The following is a 21,603-nucleotide window of genomic DNA, read 5'->3' on the forward strand; positions in this document are numbered from 1 at the left end:
CTGGCAGGATGGAGTGTGACTGATGTCTAGACAGCTGTAATGTGCTCTCCGTGGGCAGCTCCGCTGGCATCTCAGGGCAGCTCCAGCTCGAGCAGGAGGTGGGGGCTGCAGGGCTCAGCATCCCAGCTGGAGTGGCCTCAGGAAGTGACACCCGTTTGCCTCAGCTCCTTGCTGTCTGTATACCCCCCAAAAAGCTCATCCATATGGGGCGTGATGTCTGTGCCCAGAACGGCCGTGGCATGTGGAGGTCACAGCCGGCACCGTGTGCACCCCTTCCCTTCCCTTCCCTTCCCTTCCCTTCCCTTCCCTTCCCTTCCCTTCCCTTCCCTTCCCTTCCCTTCCCTTCCCTTCCCTTCCCTTCCCTTCCCTTCCCTTCCCTTCCCTTCCCTTCCCTTCCCTTCCCTTCCCTTCCCTTCCCTTCCCTTCCCCCAAGCTCTGCTAAGCCCCCGAACCTCCTGTCCCACGGGAGCTCCAAGCTAATCCCACTGAAGCCGCGGGAGCCTCCAGAGGCTGGCACTGCCCCAGTGCCCAGTGCTGGGATGCTGATGTCCCACCTGTGCCCTGCCCCTTGCACAGAGTGTCTCTAAATAAAGCCTCCACGCTGTAGACTAAAGAAGTTAGTCGAAGGTTTATAAAGCACAAGGTTTATTAACTCAGGAAGTTTCCTGAGGGACCTGAGAGTGTTTTTAAAACTGTGATGGAATGGATCCATGGAAAAAACACCACCTGGATCGAACCACAGCCCAGCCTTCGGGACACCCAAACACCCCGCAAATTGAAGTTCCCTCCACCGAGAGGAGCAAAGGGCTCTCGCACCTCTGCACCGATGGCTATCGCTGCTCAGTGCCCCGCAGGACAGCAGTAGCTGGGGACAAATTAAACCAAAAATCCCATGGCTGTGAAATACAAATGAGGCAAAAAATGCCTTCACCCAACCAAGAGAGCTCTTTCTGCCCAACTGCGCCGGATACACAGATCGTGAACAAACAGGATAGAATGTCTTCTGCCTTTTGTGAAATGAAAATAAATGAAAGGATCTAAGGTTTCAGGTCACTGATCCCTCTCTTCCCTATCTGTACCATTTATCGGACGTAGAATATAAAGGTTCCAGGTCCTTTTCTTTTTTTTTTTTTTTTTTCGGTCAGCACTTTAATGGTTGTTTTTTCTCCTTCACCCTTTCATTTTCTGAATGAAAGGACCACTTAGGAACCTGTAAAGTAATAATAAGCTTAAAAGAGGAATATTGTTTTTCTGGGCTAGTGCAAATTCTTTCTCAATAGGTTGAAGAGATTAAAGTAAAAATGCAATTTGTAAATAGATCAGCCCTTTAATTAGTTTATAGTCTGTTAAGAGATAATATTTTGCTCACATAGATCATCTGTTATCTAAAGATCTCAGAGCACTTTAGGAACATCAATTAAGCCTTAAAAAAACCCCAACCTTGGGAGATAGGTAAGTGTAGTTAGATTAATTAGTGTTGCTGTGAGCAGCAGGCATTATTATTAGATTTAATTTAGTCCAATAATTGACTTATCTGTTAATGGATTCTAATTCATCTGAGAAGGGATCAAATCCATCTGATTAAAAGGATTACATCGACTCAATTAATTCTATTAACTAACTTAATTTGCTATTTAATAATCTGACACACGGGGCCAGATCTTGGCCCCAAAGAATGCATAAACCAAAAATTACACACCAGAATTATTGACAGCAGAATTATGCATTGCAGAGCATGCATTTTGCTTCACGCATAGCATTTGTACACCTGGATAAAACAGTCAAGGGGGATTCCTCTGGCCGGATCGCCCAGCCCTGCAGCATCCCTGAGCCAGGGCTGACTGCTCATTCTGCTGTACTTGGGGTGGCTGCTCGGAAAGCAGCAGTTCCCTGCCTGAGATCTGCCACCTCCCCTCCGTTCTGGACATTCTCTGCAACCAAGAGGTGAGAAGTTTTACAGAAGTCAATAAACCTTGCAATAAAAGTAACCTCCTTTCAAAGGCAGGACAACCCGCCCATTTGGAAGCTGGATATGTGAAAAAAAAAAAAAAAAAGAAAAAAAAAAAAAAAAGGCATCTGGACACTGTTGTGAATTTAAGGGAAGACAGGAAAGAGGTGCTAAAATGCTAAAACATTATTTGCTGCGCTATCCTGAAAACGGGCTGGTGCTAATGGGCTGGTGATGAGCACCAGGGACCTTTCCCCCGACAGAGCGCGCCACGTGAACCCTGAGCCGGCGTGGCCCTTGCCTGATGTAATCTTCTCCTAACTGGACCGGGCTGTTGAGAGAATTCACGGCTGGAGCCAGCTCACGGGCACCTTTTCTCACGTCTCTTGCCTTTTCCCAGATATTTCTCAGACGTGCTTGTCCTGTCAAAGCCTCTTCCAAACTGCAGACCTTAGGCCACCAATCCACATTCTCCTCGCCTTGCACTGCCGCAGCAGGGCCCGGGCAGGCGTGGCAGGAGCCTTGGGAGCCGGTGCCATCTGCGGAGGTGGCACAGCCCTGACGCCAGCGAAGCCTGGCTCTGTCACACCATGCCAGCACGGACAGGGAGGCAGCCGGAGAGGGCAGGAGAGGAAAAGGGCAGGGGGACGCTCAGCCGTCCGCTGCGTGGGAGGAGAGGTGTCCTCCTCCAGATGCAGACCTGACCGGCAAGACGGAGATGTGGATCAAAAGTTTGCAACTGTTGAGATCCCCAGACCCCGTTTAAGCCTCTCTCTGGTCTTGATCAAAGGTTACTCCATAATAATGCCTCAGGGGGAGGGGTTCCTGGCACATAATGGACCCTGTGTCATTGCCTTTGTGTCCAGGTTGGGCTGTAATACAGATGGTTCTCACTCCAGTAACTCTGACATCTCTCCCCCCTCCGTTATCCCAGACAGGAGCTTTGCGGTCCCATCCCGGCCCGCCGTGCTCCACCTCACTGTCTCCCCGATTATCATGCTCCGAGTGTTCCGTGCCAAGGACCAAGAGCAGATTTCCATAACTTTTCAGAGGGCTGGGGGCGCGAACGCTCCGCAGACTCGGCGCGTTTGCTGAAGAGGCTCCGGACGGAGCCGGGCGGGGTCTGGGGGTGCAGGCAAACAACCCACGGCCGGAGCACTCCGGCAGCCGAGAGCGGGGTTCGGAGACAGGCGGGGATGGGGGAGCGGGGTTCGGAGACAGGCGGGGATGGGGGAGCGGGGTTCGGAGACAGGCGGGGATGGGGGAGCGGGGTTCCGAGACAGGCGGGGATGGGGGAGCGGGGTTCGGAGACAGGCGGGAATGGGGGAGCGGGGTTCGGAGACAGGCGGGGAGGATGGGGGAGCGGGGTTCGGAGACAGGCAGGGAGGATGGGGGAGCGGGGTTCAGAGGCAGGCGGGGATGGGGGAGCGGGGTTCGGAGGCAGGCAGGGATGCAGGAGCTCCCGGCCGGGAAACTCGGGCTCTGCCATGGCAGCACCGCCCTCGGCCACGAGCACGCTCCCGCACGCGCGGGTTTGTTGTTCAGACACGATTGCATATGTATGAAGGGGACAAGATGGGCTTTGACACATAAATTAGCACTTGTCAGCTGCTCCCGGGAACACTTCCCTGCTGCACCCACTGTAAATGCCGCCTTCTTTCACCGAGACGAAAACTCCATCACGGCACCTGACAGCCACCGCGGGCAGGAGCCGTCCCCGGGCGGCGGCGGCAGCAGCGCCCAGCGACTCGTTTACACATCAGAGCTCAGGAGGATGAATGCCATAAAACGACACAATAATTAGCAACCAAGTGGCACTTCTCACTCCTGTAATATCTGGAAATTTGGGAATGACAAAGGACAAGGTTGATGAGACCTCAGGGCAGGGCTTTCTCAGAGAGGGGCTGACCCCACACAAGTGCCTTGGGGCGTCACTTCCCACCTGCCAGGTGCTCTCTGGCTGTCCCTTACCGTGGCACAGCTCACGCTGCTCCTGCACTCGCGCCGGCAGTGGCAGCAGCTGCCCTCAGTGCTCAGCATGTGCCTCATCTGTCCTGAAGCTTCCTGAGGGAACAACCGCTCCCAGATTTTGACCTGCCCTCCTCGTAGCTCAGCTCCACCTCACCAGTGCTGCACCAGAAAATCCCACACGAACGGTTGAGCCAACAAACTCACACACACCTCTGCAGCAGCACACGAATGTGCGGGGCTGCACATCCCAAACACGAACAGGACCAGTGTTCTCAACAGCCCTAAAGTCCTCACAACAGCTAACGAGAATAAAAGTGTCTCAGCGGCAACCATCTCAAAGTGAACCAGAATTACAGTATTTCTCATAGCCCAGCCTCTAGCAGCATTTCCAGCATGTTGCTTGTGTGCATATTACAGCAAGAATAGTTGAATGTGCTGCTAGCACAGGATATTGTTTTTTGTGCAAAATCCACACACTCAGAGATTCAGCTTGAGCTCTGGGGTACTCTCAAAGCTCTCAAAGTCTACTTTCAATTCAAACCAAATATCCCACCACCGGGAAAAGATGAGAGTGAGACATTCTTCTCTTCAAACATATACTAATAAATTGGGGCATGGCAGTACTGTGGGAACTGCCCGCAGCTGGAAGGCAGTGCCAGCAAAACAAATCTCACGTTCTTAACCTGGAAGGAGTTTTTTTTTTCCTTTTGTTTTTGTTTTTATTGCTCTTATTATTTTTCTCCCAAGTGGTTCTTAGCACAACACCCTGGATTAAAGCTGTTGACCTGAAGTCTGGGGGATTCCAGTAAATATTCTTACCATATTTATCTCCATCTTCTCCTTTGGCACTGATCCTCCTGCCAAGCACCTGGATGTGCTTCCCACTTGTCCTGCTGTAGAGCTGATAGAGCCGAAGCTGCTTCCTGCTCACATCATCCCTTGCCCGCGTCTGGTTCTCCACGTGTATCCGAAAATCCACATTCTCCTCAGCAGCAAACATCTGAGATGGGTGGGGAGTGGGGAGAGAGAACAGAACAAACTGTGAACACAACAAGGCTCTGGGGCAGAGGGGCTGCACACCAGCCTGCCAAGGGCACTGCGGGGCTCAGGTTTGGCTGCCCTTCACTTGGCAGCGGTGTCAGGCACTCGTGTGTAATTCCAGCCAGAGCTGGCTCTCCACAGTAAACCAAACCTGGGGGGTTACAATCAATCTGGGGGTTTTTGAATAAAAACTTCTGCTCGTCCCTGCTTTGATTTAATCCTGGTCAGCCACACTGACCATAAATTAGGGCTCTCCATTGCATATGCACAGCCTCTACCAGGTTACATGGGCACAAACTGGAGAGTGGGGACAGCCAACCCCTTCTCAGAGATTTGGTGCATGACCTTCAGCAGCCGCATGGAGTCTCTGGGTTAACTGCAGGGAGAAGTCAAGGGAAAAAACTCTCTGTGATGCCCTTAGCAGACTGGACTTGAATTTCACACTGGCATAAAATCGACTACAAGAGAAGTGTCACTTGTACACTCTTCAGCTTAACTGTTTGGCCACCTCTGCTCTGCAGTGAAGCTACCTCATGGTCACCATCCATGGATGTGTTTCTGTCCACTTCAACAGGGCCACAGGAGATCTCTCTTGGGGAGAGATCATGAGGACTGGTGAGAGTCAAACCAGCTTTTCCACCAGTGGCTGTGATCAGCACAGGTCTGCAGCCTCAGCCACCTCATCTGTTCTGTAACCTTAGTTCACTACAGCTTAAAATATTACCATAAACTTTTTGTTTCATTTCCTATTTTAAGTATTCCCAAGAAATATCAAAACAGGAGTCCCACTTTTCCTTCCAAAGAGTCGCCCGGACTTGCCCAAGGTCAGAGGACCCAACAATACCAATGTTCTCGAGATACCCTCCCAAGGGGGAGACTGGGCAGCATGCACCCAAAAAGCTCTTCACACCCAAACAATAAGAAAGCCCAAAATTGCTCCACGATCTGTCCATCTGTGATCTGTGGAACATTTGCACCACAACATCCACACTGTCTGCTCCAAACTCACAGACGGGCAACATTTTGGTGTCAGAGACTCCCTTTACAGGACAATAAATGACTTAGAAATATGGCCTGCAAGCAAAAGTGTTCTGATGTATCAGCGTGGGAAGGGAACTGGCAATGAAAATGAAAAAAGTCAGTAAATCCTTGTTCAGATCCACTCCAGACTAAAACACATACAGAAAGTGGCCACAATACACCAAATAGCCCCACTTCAGCCTCCTGCATGTCATCTCACACCAGCAAATACTGTGAAGCCTGAAAGTCAAAACCTCAATAGAACTCTGCAGCATTCCCAGCTATCGGGGGACACCCAGGCCTGCAGCAGGAAGAAAACCTCAAGCAGGCAGTGCTGCTGAGCAGCAGACCTTCAGAAAGCACCCTGAGCCAAAGCCGAAGCTCGGCACAGCAGCAACAGCAATGAGGTGCCCAGTGACACTGCAGGATTGCCTTTGGTGCTGTTACTAACAGCTGGGACTTTGGTAGTTGACGTTTTGCAGAGAAAGTGATTTAGCTCTGATTTTGCTGTCAGAAGCCCATAGGGAGCTGAAGGCACAGGCACAGGCTGGGCAAAGGAGGCTCAGGGCAATGCTGGGACATTCACAGCGATGTCAGAGGTGACAGACGGGGGTCACAATAGTTCCCGCTCTCAGAAAACAGCGCAGCCAAGAGCTGTGACCCAGTGCTGGGGATGTGAGAGGAGGAGCACCCCTGGCCAGAGGGCATGGCAGGGTGCCACAGCAGGATGCTGACAGAGCTCTGGCCAGCACAGACCTGGGCTCTGCTTGCCCCGTGCTCCCCAGGCACCGCACCACACCTACACCTGAGCACAGCACACAGGACTTGGCTTTTGACAAATCATATTAATTTCTATTTCTCCTTGCTACGTCGTTTCTTGCTTTCTTTTCAAATGCCATTGTTGCAAAGGATGCTAAATTACCAAGACCAGAGATGTTCCAGTCATGCTGACAGTCTGCCTTGTGCCCACAAAGCAAGGCTATTTGCAGCTAAAATTCTAGCTCCATCATTTTAAGATTTAAAACAGATTTTAAATCAAGATGGGATTGTTACATTGCTTTCACCACATGTTAATGAATTTCACATTTTTCTAGAAATAAAAACAAAACAGGTGGGATTTGAAGTGGGGGGAAGGGCAGGTTGCTTTGCTTTTTTGGAAACTCCCAACAGAAAATGCAATCTGTTTTCTAAAACGTGTTTTAATTCTCTTCTAATTGTCTCTGGAGCACTCACACTGCCAAGGCCCTAGCCTGTAGCTGCAGTGCCTTTGTGGGCTCAGGAGTATCCACGGAGCATCCTGCACAGTGCTCGGCTCCAACATGTCACCAACACACCTGCGCACCTTTGTCACCTCTGTCCTGCTTAAGATTAGCTAATTAAGTGCCCCTTCCCTTTGCAAGGAGGAAGCTGGCTGGCATCACCCTCAGCTAAGCCCTGAAGTAGCTGATGCAGGAATCAGCAGGTGATGCTGACCCCAAAACACAGTCAGCCCAGTGTATATCCCTCCACCACTTCCCTAGGAGGTGCCCAGTTCTGACCCAGGGCAAAAATCCTGGAGGAGGAACACACTACAGGTTCCCCTTGCAGCTGAACTGTCCCCTGGCCAGAAGCTGTGGTCAGAGCAGCAGTGAAACCACCCGGATTTAGCTGCCTGCTTAAAGATAAGCTCACACTTAACCACTCTGTGGAAACAGGATGCTCTGCTGGAGGGTGGCCAAAGGGAATTAACCGTGCCAGCCTGAACTGCATCTGGCCTGCAGCAGAGAATATCAATACCCAGAAACAAAATTTCACGCTGTGTTGATTTCATGAGATAAAATCCGTTTGATCATTGCTAAAATCCACTCTCACAGGACCCCTGCCCTACAGGGTGCACTCCCTCAAGCAGCAAACCTCTCTGAGATAAGGAGGTCCATGTATATATACCATAAGAGAGACTCTTCTATAAATCTCAAAAAAATTAGTAACATATGTCTCCTTTGGCAACTGTTCGCCAACACTCAGTCAGGGACGTCACCTGAAACCAAGTACATCCACCCCAAATACACTTGAATGCAGAAATGTCGTTAAGTCCCTTAAACTGAAGGGCTTTCACTCCTGTTCACCACAGCAAGTTTTCCTTTTTTGTTTTCACTACAGAAATGCTATTACTGCACATAAACGTGTCATACACAAAGTGAGAGCCCTTTTTTGCCCTTTTAGTCTGATCATCGACACCTCCATGTAGGCAGCAAAACAGACCCTGGGTCCAGAGCTCCACACAAGGGAAGGGCTCCTGAAGGGAAGGGCTGCTTGCACTTCCTAGCTCCCACGCAGCACTGTGGGACACAGGAGACAGGACTCCTCCAGGGATTTGGGGTTGTATTATGGTCTGTCTGGCATCAGTCCGACTGGTATGGGCCACTGTCTGTGCATGCCGATTTCAGCATCTCAGGACAGTGGTTTCATATAACTCCATCTCATTCTTTGGCAAGAATTTATAACCTGCAAAATCCCAGTTGTTAAATCAGAGCATTGAATTTGGTTTCATTTTCACTCTCTCTCTTTTTCTTTTCCATCAGTTTCTTATCCATTTATTATCTATTTGTCACTACACCTTTCAGTGATAATATGCAGCTACAAATACAGTTGGCTACCCAGTGTATATACAAGGGAATAAACAGCATTTATTTTAAAAACAACCATCACCTCAAACCCCAGAAGCAACAGAAATGCCTCACTCCTGAAAAGAAGCTGTTCTCCCTCATCTGTCGTCCCTGCCCAATCATTCAAGGTGGAGCATTCAGTGCTACCTCCTTTCCCAACAGCCAAAGGAACCAGAAATTACATCTGTCTTCTAGAGAGTCCACAACAGGAGATTTTCACGTGCTTTTTTGCCAAATGATTCTCAAGTAAGAGTGGATTTCATTTTAAATGGCTTTACAATGATCCTTCAGCTTAAAGAATGACTCCCCTCTTTGTTAAATCCCAGACGGAGGGTGAGGAAAAGACCGTTTTGCTGATGCAGCCTAAGGTTTCACTGTGCATTAATCCAAGAAAAGCTCAGGAACAGCAAAAGCCTCCAAGAGCAGCATTGTGATGTCAGCCCTGTACAGGCTCGTGCCCCATCTCTGCACTCTCAGATGCCTCCTGTGAATGGAGCAATCCCAGCCCCGCCAAGGTCAATGAAACTCTGGCCGTGCCAAGCCACGTTTACAGGATTTGGCTTTCCACCCAACCAACCTCCACACACTTCGGATTTTCTATTTTGAGCTTTCCAGTAACAGGGGATGTTAATCTGTTATTGTTCATGTCATAGAGCGTTACAGCGTGAGATGTCCAAGGCCCACAGCATGGCCAAGTTAGCTGGGAGCTGGACTTCAGAATTTCCTGGTGTTTTGCTATTTATGCTACAGAGCACTCAAAAGAGAGCAAACCATATGTCATTCCCCCAGCTGAACCAGGAATACAAAATCCCTCTCTCTAAGGGCTGTACCGATTGCAAAAGATAAACAAATCACGCTATTCAGAGTCCTCTCAAACCCCATCTGATAAGTAGGAAATGCTTATTACCTTTCAGCCGTCAAATCAACCTAATATTAATGATTTTCTCCATGACCTTCTAAACATATGAAAGTTAACTCAATAAGGTCAACAAGAAGATATCCGAGACAGATCTCTCTCAAACCCTCAAAGGCAAGTAACAAACCACTTTGATTCCATGACTCTGGCAAAATTCCTATATGCAAATCACAGCAGGATTTGCTAGCTCCCCACGACAGCCACCCTCGGCACACACAGTGTAGCAGTGAAACACAATGCACTCCTTTTTCCTCCATTTAACTGCAAAGTCAAGCCATCACCAGGACGTTGTTACCTTCATGTCACAGAGCCTAGTCCAGAGCCAGGCGGGAGTGGATGAGCATGGCTTGGGCGTGGTCACTTCTTTGGGTGTAGGAGTATGTTTGGAAAAGCAGCTCCATGCTCAGATAATGCAGACAGTCTGTACATCCAATGGGAGAGAGGCCGTGGTGCAACAGTGCCAGAATTCCACAAATGGAGCTGAGCCCTTCCAAATAGCAGAACTTATAGCTTTGCTTTGGTGTTTGTTTCTTCCTGGTACCCATGGAAAAATATTTGTTTCTTGAAAAATAAATACCCAAAAATTTAAGCTGCACTCTAAGCCATGGGAGATGTCACCATGGATGGTGACTGTGCACCCTTTGGGATGGTCTGTGAGAAAGGGCATGGAGCACTGTGGAAGCGATTGTTCAAAGTGATCAGATATGAGACACCACAAAACACTCTACCAATGGCATTTACAAAGTATTTCACTTGAAATGCTTTTTGGTATTTCTTTTTCTTTTTGGTGAGAAAGCTGGAAAAGGAGAAGGAAATGGGGTGATGAGGGGGTCAAGCCTGCCCGTCCCTTTGGATTTCAGAAATGTTAAATTAGACCCAAAGAGAACACATTTCCAGGGCTTGGATTTTTTGGATCCAAAAGCTGCTCTGCAAGCGAAGCCGCCTTTCCTCCAGAGAGCTGTCTTGTGCACTCAGAGAGGCAGACTGAATCTCCTTGGGCAGTGTCAAACCCCTGCTCCCTCTGAAACACACAGCCTCTGAGAAATGCAGCCATCACTCAGCCACACTTCCAGCAGCTCCGAGACCCTGCCAGCTGTCCAAGCCATGCACCACTGCAAAAGCAATGCATCTGTCGGCCTTGGGATGGCAGGCACAGTGTTACTGAGCCTGGTATGAAACCAGGAGGGAGGCTGGAAGCAGTGCCAAAAGACTGGAACCTGAGAGTTTTAGGAAATGAATGTTTTATGGCCCATCAGTCAGCATTTGACCATTTTCTAGAGTAAGATGACGCCACCTTCAAGAAAACTAAGTTTCTCCGTTTGATGGTGGAATGAGCCATAGCCAGAACTGTGAAAATGCACCAGTTGTGATATGAAGAGATTCTAAACTTGTTGCCCCCCGGGAAATGGTTAATCCTGAGGAAGAGCAGGGTTTAATTAATGACTTTTGGAAGACCAGCTGGAGGCAGGATGGCGCTGCCCACGGCGCAGCCCAGCACCAGAGTGCTGCTGAGGTGCTGAAATGCAGCTCCCAGAGGGGCTCCAACTCCTCCAAGCCTCTCATCTCCCCCTGCACCGGCCTGTTCTCACTGGCTCAGAACAGGTCCCTGCCAGCAGCCCCCAGACACATTATTGACAATGTCACCACGAGCAGCAGCAGCAGCTCAGCTGCCTGCATGAGGCAGCCCTAGCGTCCTCCGTGCCCCTGAGCTGAGCCCTGCTGCCTGCAGCACCAAAAGGGCTGAGACTGAGCCTCCTCCTAGTGCCCAAAGGCAGCTCTTTCCCAGTGGGACCAGTTCCTACTACCTGTGTTTACCAAAGCAAACCAACCTCATGCACCTCAGCTGAGGGAGATCTGAGGATGTCACAGCTTGCCATGGGCTCTTGACAGTTTGAGTCTCCAGAAATACACTTTAGACCTTAACTCTTTTTCTTATTTTTCTCCAGTTGTGATATATCTTGATGAGGATGATGATGATTATTATTATTATTTAACAGCTGGTATTATTTTACCACACTATCCATCAGGCAAGGAGCAAGCAGGGCTTTTTCTTTCTTCCCTTCTTTCTTTGTCTTTTTTTTTTTTTTTCTTTTTTAAAGCTTGTTATATCTCTGCTATATACTTCCTCTCCCCACAGAAATATCCCTTCAAAGCTTGATATTATTGAGCAGCTTTCAACCATGCCCAGCAGAGCCATGTATTCTCTGCAGTTGTCTGGCCTTTGTTTCTAGGAATGAAATACCAATGGCTGAACAGTGTGACTTCGTTTCACTCCTTCATTCCAATACTTGTTCTATTTCTATCCCACTGGGTCAAACTCACCTATTGTGAGACCTCACCGATTTCAATTACATCAGGGATTAATTTGTTCCATTGCGTTGAAGCTGTTAATACAATCCTGGCTGGCTCTAGATTAGAAAAGGCATGGTGAGACCTCCCTCGCAGGCAGTGTGTTTAACAGCAGTCTTGATCTTCAGTTTTGTTTGGCGGTGGGGTGGGTTTTTCTTCCCTTTGTGCCCCTTTGCCCCTCTTTTCACAATCTTCCCCTTCCTTTCTAAATTGCCCTTATCAGAACTGGGTGGTCCTTCCCCTGCGCCTGGCCAAGTGTTGCCTCCCCGAGCCGCTGCCCAGGGCTCGCCAGGGAGGTGTGACCTCGCCAAGCAGGTGTGATCACTCCAGCTCTGGCTCCTCATCTCCCCCCAGGGTGCACTCTGTGCTCCAGAGGAAGTTTCCATGTTCATCCGTGTCCCGTATGCTCTGCTGACCAGTGGCAGTGTCCTTCACACTTCACATGGGCCACGCTGGACCCACATCCCTGAGAGGCTCCGTGCTGCTGCCACCACTCCTCACTGCTCACACCAGGACACAGAGATTACTCAGAAGTCATTTCATGCTCCTGTCCCTCCTCAAAGCATTGGTATTGCTGCAAAGAAATCTGCAACAGGCTTTGCAGAACAGCCCCCACCAACCCCTGTGAAACCATGGACTGGGGGAGCTTAGCATGCTACAACTGCCTCCACTACCTTAACAAAAAAACCCCCTTTTCTTGATGGAGAAAGGTCTCCTGCTGAAATACCCTGCCATGCTGTGCAGGAATTAAACCCTTGCCCAGCACAGGTGGCTCTGCACAGGTAAGCACAGGGCTGAGGGGCTGCCTACCCCACCCCAGGGTGCTGCTGGCCAAGCACAGGGGCTGTCCCCATGGCCCCCTCCTGCTCACCAGGCTCACTCAGGGCTGGAGGAACCTGGGTGGCAACAGCAGTGGGGCTGCAGTGGAGACCAGGGCAGAGCTCCCAGCGGGGTGTTCCTGGGACAGAAGCTGCAGCACCCCACTAAAAATACTTTACCAGCAATTTGTTCACCTCTTCAAATGAGACCGGAGTCCAATTACTGAGAAACCTGCCAGGTTCAAAGCACTCCTGACCTTTTCTCCCCTCTCCCCAGGGCAGATGCTCTTGCTGCAAACCTGTTTGGCCACAGCAGCAGAGCAGAGGGGAAGCCCTGAGCCCACTACCCTGAAATTGGCCAGACATTTCCTAAACCCTGCAAAAAGGCAGAGTTATTCACCACAAGGACTTAAAATGTCAGTTTTAAGCACAGGCCTGCTAGGTTCAAGGTGACGTCTCTGCTCTTCTGCTTGATTCCAGCCCAGTCGAGACCTCCACAAAAACAGGAGCAAAGGCACAAGGTACGGAAAACCCGAGGGATACTCAGGAAAAGCCTGCCATCAGAAGGAGATGGAAGATCATCAAAAACCAACTTCCCCATAAGAGAATAAACATTTGCAGAGGCAGCACTCAGTGGTGATCCAGTGCTTATCTTGGGAGCTCCTTTCTTCTGGTCCCCTGACATCCTCCAAGGAACACAGATCCCTGCTCCCACTGCAGAAAAGCAACTCCCTCTAGGGTAAAACATGGCAACTGCCGAGCAGTGCACACCAGGTCAGGGCAGGACTCAAAAAAATACCTTCTTGCATTGCATTTGCAAAGAAAACAGAGACTTGGCCAACAGCTGTCCCCACAGCAGCTCCCAAGCACTAACCACAGGTGACAGGTGGCTTCTCTAAAAGCTGATTGAGCAGAGATGCTTGGGGACCTGACTGAATTATCCCACATCACTTTCCTCTATCAAGTGTCTTCTCTGGAAATCTTTTACTAAGCTCCAGTCAGTTCCATTCCTGCTCATTCTGACAAGGTAACACCCAGTGACCCTCTGGGAATGGTGCCAAGGGGAAGGGGCTCCCTCAGGAGTCCCTGCCAGTCACATCAGCCCTGTACCTACTAACAAAAGGATCAAGCAGCAGTTCGGCATCCCGATTTCTCTCTGTGACAACCCTGCTTCCATGGAGTCCCCTTCCTGAGGAACCACAGGATGAATCATAGAATGGCCTGGGTTGGAAGGGACCTTAAAGATCACCTGGTTCCAACACTGCCATGGGCAGGGACACCTTCCACCATCCCAGGGTGCTCCAACCTGGCCTTGGACACTGCCAGGGATCCAAGGACAGCCACAGCTTCCCTGGGCACCCTGTGCCAGGGTCTCACCACCCCCACAGGGAACAATTCCTTCCCAAAATCCCATTTAAACCTACTCTCTGGCAGTGTGAAGCCGCTCCCTTTTGTCCTGGCACAACATCACCTTGTAAGTTGTCTCTCCATCTTTTTTGTCAGCTCCCTAAATGCTTCACCACTGCCTGCGCCTGCCTGAGGACTGATCAATTCTGCTTGCACCAGTCACCCTCGATGCCAACCCCAGCCCAGACCAAGGGGCTCCACGAGCATTTTTGCTGCAAGTTACAAACTCTGCTCCAGGCTGTCCCATGGAGCACCCACAAAATCCATCACCATTAAGAGAGAGAAATAAAAAAATAGCCAGGCTGAGCTGGTCTGTAAAAGCTCTTCTTCCAGCACATCCAGGATCAGCCCTCACCTTCCAGCAGTCACGGAACTTCTCCTTCCCCAAAAGCGCTTTGAAATACATCGAAATACGAGCCCAGTATCTCTCCTGTTTAGACCATGCTCCCTCTGTTATAGAGAAATCTCCGAATAATTTATGAGCCTGGAAACTCCTGTGCTAACAGGGCCATAAATCACATTTATAAACCCCATCACCTGCTGTTCCCAGGGCTGTGGGCCACGGCTGGACCCCGGGAGCAGCTCCCAAGCCCTCCACACCTGTGTGTTCTGAGGAGAAGGCAGCTCTGTTCTGCACCAGCCACAGGTTTGTTTCCTAAGCACCCAGAGAGAATCCCAGCCAGTGTCCTGCCTCACTGTGCTCTCCCCATCTGACCCCAACACAGGCACACAAAAGAGGGTTTTCTTTGCACTAGATCAAACCAAGGGAGCAGGATGTTTTTGGCTATTTTCCTTAAGGAAAGAGGTTGCCCATCTAATAATCCCTAAATGGCCAGTGGGTTGTTGGGCTTTTATGTGTGCCTCTGAGCTTCCCCTCACCGTGCCAGGTCACTGGTTTTCTTTTCCATGGACTTGCAAAACCCCTGAATAACAGGGTTTGTGCATGGAAGTGCTGACACAACCCGTAACTACAGCATCCTGAACATGATACCAGAATAAGGATGCTCCCTGTGTGGCCCAGCCTATGGATAAATAAAGCATTTCAGCAGCCAGTGCCAACAGATCATAAACCTCCACAAGCATAAATACCAACAACAACCCAAAAAGATTAGAGGGCTTATGGGCGAGGCAGGCTGGGATGATTTAGAGTTGGGGTGGAAGGGTCATTATTCTGAATAGGTGGGGGTGAGTGGGCCACAGAAATCAATAAACCATTCTGTTCCCAGGGAAGGAAGGGGCCACACTAATGGTGCAAATACACATTTTCCATTCAAGGCCAGAGCTCTCCAACTCACCAAGCATGGAGGGATGCAGGGAACCCAGTCCACTTGCTAAGGGACAAGGACCTCAGTCCCAGGAGCCATCACTCAGGGCACAGCTCACCTGAACCCATTGCTGGGCACAACCTGCTGCTGGAGGCAGCTTCAAATGAATGCAGATGCAGGCAAAGTTCAGCTCCATTAACTCCATTTTCAAGGGAGTTAATATCCAGCTAGTACAGGTATCTCCGTTGCTTTCAGCATCACCATCAAGTCAGAGCTTTTCTAGTGCCCAGTTCTAGCACTGAGCAATCACCAGTGGGTCCTGCCAGCACCAGTTACCTTCAAGCACCAAAGACAGCTCTGGGATCCATTTCACCCTGATTAAATAACCCCATCTGGAAGTCTCCACACTGGCATCAGGCATGGAGATGACCACAGAATGAGCCACAACAGCTCTCTGGATCCTCTAGCGAGGACAGACCCAGAGCTTTGCAGACAAGTTTCCAGGCACAGAGCTGCTGAGGCACAGAGTTCAAAGGCAGCGAGCAATTCTGCCTTTGGACCTCCCCATTCCCCATTTTTCTAATTTCTTTCCCCACTTTCTTTCTAGGAAAAAGGATGCTCATTTTGGAGAGTGAAGCCTATTTATAAACAGAATAAATCTATACCATAGCAATACACAGCTGTTTGTACCCAAGGGGCAAAGGGTACCCAAAGCCCATTTTTGGGACACACCAAGGAGGGAACCAGCGGCCAGTGGCAATGCCTGTTATTCCCATGAAGAAGCCTGAGCTCACAAGCATGTACGGGTGCAAATGGTGGCAGTTTTCCCTCCTGACGGTCGGAACTGGGTGCTGGAGGTAAAGCACAGGGATCTGCTCTTCTCCCCCTGCATGAGCCAGTCTCCTCCTCTCTGCCTTTCCAAAGGTATTTAAAGAAAACACTCTCTAGATCAGTTAATAAAATAGCTTGAAGTTTCCCCAGCTCACATCCATCTCACACCAAGCTTACAGCTTGCAGTTAATGGATTTCAACTTTACTTGGGATTTTAAGAGTTTTTAAAACAAGTACTTTCATCTTCCCTCCAGAAATAAATTCTTCAATAGCTTCACTGAAAAAATATTCCCAGGAATGGACAATTCTGCTGCTTATGTACTAAAGACAGCCCGGAAAAAAAAAATCAGATTACTACTGAGCCTTATCAAAAATATGGCATAAACCATGTGTTGACTTTAATCCAAACCAAACTGTCAATCTGCCTTCAGGATCCCATATAACAAACATGAGCTGAGGGCCAGAAAAGAAAAGCAGGGTTTGTTTTCTAATAGAAGATTTGTTCTGATCTCTATTAGCCACGGTTCTGCCTGGAATTATTTACACTGCAAAGGCTGGGCAAATAGGATTTCTTATCTCTCTGCTTTGTTGAGTTAGGGAAAAGTCTCATTTGGTATTAATTAATTTAGATTGCAGGTTTCCCATTTTCAGGGAACAATTCTCAACAGTTTCAGAAAACAAATATGTTTTTGAAATGTTTTAAATAGGGGAAAAAATAAAGTGGTGTTAAAATCCCTGAGGTTTGGGCTGCTGCCTCCCTGCACAGCTTAGGGGTACCAGAGAAGAGCCCCACACATTTTGCTCCATCCATCACCAGTCACCAGCAGTGGGAAAATGCTGCTGTGGGGAAATTCAGGCCAGACGTGGGCAGACACAGACATGAGACCTTGCGGCATGAAGCTGGGGATCCCCCAAGAGCCCTTCCTTTGAGCCACCAGCATCCACACCCACAGCACTGGGATGATGTAAGGTACTGTGCCTCATCCAGACATCCCCAAGTCCCTGCCTGGTCTGGGGACGCCGACAGGTGCCACCCCCTGGGCCACCGCCCAGCACAGGGCAGCTCTGCCAGCTCAGCCTTGCTGAGCTCGGGTCAGACTTTGCACAAATTTTCTTCGGAAGTGAAACCCCACAACTGAACCTTGGTGGTGCTCAGTGTCTTGGCACACATGGTGATAGTGCACACTGGGGAAATCAGGCTCCCAGAAAAGAAAGCTGAGCAAATAAATTCCATTTTCTTGTTTGCTATATTTAAACAGCAATTAAATTCATATTACCTACTCTTTCAACATAAACAGCACAAAGCAAGCCCTCCGCCTTGCTGGCAGACTGTTCCCATTTATTACGGGACAAGGGGGAATGGGTTTAAAGTAAAAGAAGAGAGATTTAGATTAGATGTTAGGAAGAAATTCTTTCCTCAGAGGTGGTCAGGCAAGGGCACAGATTGCCCAGGGAATCACAGAATATTCTGAATTGGAAGGTATTCATTAGGATCACCCAGTCCAGCTCCTGGCCTTGCACAGACACCCCAACATTCCCACCCTGTCCATCCCTGAGAGCGCTGTCCAAATGCTCCTGGAGCTCTGGCAGCCTTGGGGATGCTTCATCCCTGGCAGTGTCCAAGGCCAGGTTGGACACTGGGGCTTGGAGCACCCTGGGCTGGTGGAAGGTGTCCCTGCCCATGGCAGGGGGTGAAACGAGATGGGCTTTAAGGTCCCTCCCAAGCCAAACCATTTTGGTTCTGTGATGAGCAGGGCAAACTCTCCGTGCTGGCCAGAGCTGTCCTCACTCCTCCCTTCCAGCCTGAGATGTTCCAGCTTTGAGAACTCCGAAGGAAACACACACAGAGTCCCTCCCACCCCCACAAATGGGGTCAGGCTGGCACGGCCCAGCTCCCAACACAGAGTTTCAGGTTGAATTCCAGGGGAAGCTGGCAGCACTGCCTGCTCCCCAGGACAAAGGTGCCACGTGCATGCAGCACCCAGCGCTGTCCCTGCAGCAGAGCTGCTGCTTTCCTATCGATTGCTGGGGGCTGCCTGCTACTCTGATCTCAGCTGGCCGGGACTCTCCCAATCACCGCAAGGTCGCGACCACGGGGTCAGAAATCTGCACTACATACATCATAATTTATTGTACAGCTAATCAATACTGCACTGCCCTGTGCAGTCCTATGGTGCAGCCTCCCACCCGAGGACCGAGGCTGCTCATGTGGGATCATAACCTTCCGGCCTGGGAGAGCCAGGGGGTCAAAAGCAGCTTGATGTTAGAGCTGCAGAACATGGCTGGAAATGGAGCACAAATTCCACTCACTGTTCATTCCTACGTTCCCATAACCTAGTCTAATTCCAGCTATGGTTTGAATTCAGCTTGGGAAAGCAAATACAATTCTCTGATCAGGACTGTACGCAACACTCCAATGGGAGACGCGATGCAGCCACACCGTGAGGAGATCACCCAGGGTGTGACAGGAAGGAAGTTACCCCGGCCCCTGTGGTCACAGCACTGCCAGCTTTCCAGACCACCCTTCTCCTCAAATGGATAAAAAGCATCAGAGAAGTAGCAAAATGCCCTTCACACCACTTTCTAATTTATACTTCCAAGGCTTCCCATCCCAGCAGCCATGCCCACAGACACCCAGCACACACACTACACACAGTCATTGACTAGGCTCACCACTGCTCCCTGCATTTTTCCTCTTAATTCTGGATTTCTGTGCAAGAGCAGCTCAGGGTATTCCAAAAGATACAAAAGCTTTTTAACAAGCTGTCCTTCAAAATGATGCCAAAGATAGTATTCCAGCAGGAGAAAAGGGATCTGAAATATGTAGCAGGAGAAAAAGGGAACTGGGAGGACTAAGGAGTGCTGGGAATACCTTGTAGAAAAAGCAACCCATTATTAATTGCTGCATCCTAACATTTGTAAACACACAATATGCACTTCTCTGGGACCTTCACCAAGGTTTAGCATCCATCCATTTGGATTTTAAAAGATGAGCAGAGGAATCACAGGGCACACTGGGGCCCCTCGCCACCCTGCTCCGCCTCAGTGCCAGCCCCTCACTGGTTCCAGATCCAGCCCCTCAGCCTGGCCACCACGGGGGCTGTGGCTCTGCCTGGGGCAAGTGCCAGCACCCCCAGCCTGCACCTGCTTCCATGTCCACGTGGGTGAGCCCACAGGCAGGACTCTGCTCCATCTCCTGCCATCATCAGCTGCACAACAGTGAGCAAGATGTGCTGGGCCATTCCCCACTGCCCACTTCTTATCACACAATCATTTAGGTTGGAAAAATCCTCTAAGATTACCAATCCACCTGTTAACCCAGCACTGCCAGGCCCACAGCTAAACCATGTGCCCGAGTGCCACATCCTCACATCTTTTGAACGCTTCCAGGGATGGTGACTCCACTCTTCCAGTGCTTGACAACACTTTTGTTGAAGAAATGTTTTCCTAATATTCCATCTAAACCTTCCCTGGCACAACTTGAGGCCTTTTACCCCAATGCCACAGCCTCAGACCTTCCCTTCTCCTCCCACAGCCTCCAAAGCAAAGTTCACGTCCAGCAGCATCAGCAGCAAATGCAGCAGCACCAGCCCAGCCCCAGCCCTGCAGCCAGAGCAGCACCAGCCCAGGCAGGAGCCTCGTGCAGGCAATCATCAGAGCCTTGTTCTGCACCCTGACCTCCAGAGGTTAAAGGCGTTCTGGCTCTCCCAGCCGCAGCAGAACCCAGCCAGGAACTCCATGAAAAAGCAAACACAGTGAGCAGGGTGTGAGCAGAGTCTGGCAAAGGGGAGGATGAGCTGTCACTACAGACAACACTGCCATGTGGTTCAGCCTGAAATGCGGCTGTTTGTGTGGGCAGAGCAGGCAGGGGGCTGAGGAAGCACTGCTCAGGAAACCAGCCCCACATGGAGCACTAGGGACATAGACCCACAGCCCAGCCCCTGCAGGGGGAAGCCCCTGGGGTTGTGAGGAGGTAGTACAAAGGGAAACACACAGACCATGACAGGCTAAGCCTCCTCCTTCCTCTCTGTTCCCCTTTCTTTCTCTTCATGCTATGGTGAGGCTGAATGGCAGTAGGGAAATACTTTGGCAGAGCCAGACAGTCTTTTATACATGGGGGCTTTTTTTCTTACTTTCCTTCCAGCTGCTTTGCCGGATGCCTAATCTTCTATGGACATCTGGAGAGGTACCGGGACACAGAGGCAACATGCCAGGTAGGCAGCACATTGCACAGCTCTGCATAATTTCTGCTTGTACCTGCTGTTATGGCACAGCAGGTGATCAAAACACAAAAAACCAGGGAAGGAAAGAAAAACAATCATGTCTGGACCTGCCAGGCCACAAATACCAAGTGGAAGCCCCCTGGTCTCAGCATCAGAGCACAGGAAGGCCATGCCCTGCAGCAGAGCATCTCACAGGCAGGAGGGCATTTAGGTGCCTCCCTGGGTCCAGGGCTCCCAGCTTCCCTAGCACAACCCACCCCAGGCTTCCCGGGCCAGAGCAGCTCACACACCCCAGGCAGGTATCCCCATCCCTGTCCAGGCACCAACAGCAGCCATTCCCCTTTTCGCTTTTTAAATCACATTCCATGAACGCATTTTTCACCTGCACTTATAATAAAGTATCCAAATCTGTGGAAAATAAAGCAAAAGCAGCTCTGCAGGGGAGAAGAGAAGAGAGCAAAACAGAGTTCTAAGGAAATGAAGAGATACATAAAAATTCTTCCAAGGATCTGGAAAGTAGCTTTATATATCCAAAATAATGATTTTCAGTTCAGGGGAGTGTCTCTCTTGAGCTCAGCCTCCCACAGCACAGGGAGATACCCACTGACCCGGGTGACCAGCTCAGTGCTGTCAGCTTACAGAAAATCATATATCCTGTGTGTGGCTGCCCAAGCCCCCCAGTGCTGCTCATCCTCCCTGAGCCTCCTGCAACCCCCAGCAGTCACTCCCACACCAGATGCATCCCACATCCCAGCCACACCGGCAGAGCTCAGGCAGTGCCACCCTTTCTCTCCCACCTTTGTAAGCTACAGCCAAGCTACTCTATAAGTAAAAACTAATTCTGGGTTTGAGCAGGAATCCCTCCTGTGAATCCCACTCCACTCCAAACACAGCACTGCTCCAAACCCAGCAGGTCGCAGAACCCTGCAGCGCTCAGAATCCCACACTGCTCTGAACCTTGCACCACTTCAAATCCTGCACCGCTCCATACCCTCCACTCCTCACCTCCATCCAGTCTTGTACTTGTCAGGTGAAATAAGGAAAGCAAAACCAAAATACAATACAACCACCCTGCTGCATCTAATTAAAATCTGAACCTCATGGCGTCCTTCTAGGCACTCTCTTCAAAAACACCCACATCCATCTCTGTTTTTCTGAAGCACCTCACA

At 50.0% G+C, this 21,603-nt stretch overlaps 1 protein-coding gene across 3 annotated transcripts in view; it reads right to left on the reverse strand.

Moving 5' to 3' along the window:
- FGF18 (fibroblast growth factor 18) overlaps nt 1-21,603 on the reverse strand; it is a 64,632-nt gene that overhangs the window by 37,142 nt on the left and 5,887 nt on the right. The window contains exons 1-2 of one of the 3 annotated variants that reach the window (XM_066196957.1): nt 14,471-14,552; nt 4,739-4,919 (exon numbers count right to left, since the gene is read on the reverse strand). In XM_066196957.1, the coding sequence (XP_066053054.1) occupies nt 4,739-4,919; nt 14,471-14,521 (232 nt within the window). In that variant the 5' untranslated portion in view covers nt 14,522-14,552. Of the gene's footprint in view, nt 1-4,738; nt 4,920-9,836; nt 9,998-14,470; nt 14,553-21,603 lie in introns of those variants that run through there. The other 2 variants (XM_066196958.1, XM_066196956.1) reach the window with 2 other exon arrangements.

This window comes from Chamaea fasciata, unplaced genomic scaffold, assembly GCF_029207755.1.
Source record: "Chamaea fasciata isolate MVZ Bird 193981 ecotype frontalis unplaced genomic scaffold, bChaFas1.0.hap1 SCAF_15, whole genome shotgun sequence".
NCBI classification, from domain to species: Eukaryota; Metazoa; Chordata; class Aves; order Passeriformes; family Sylviidae; genus Chamaea; species Chamaea fasciata.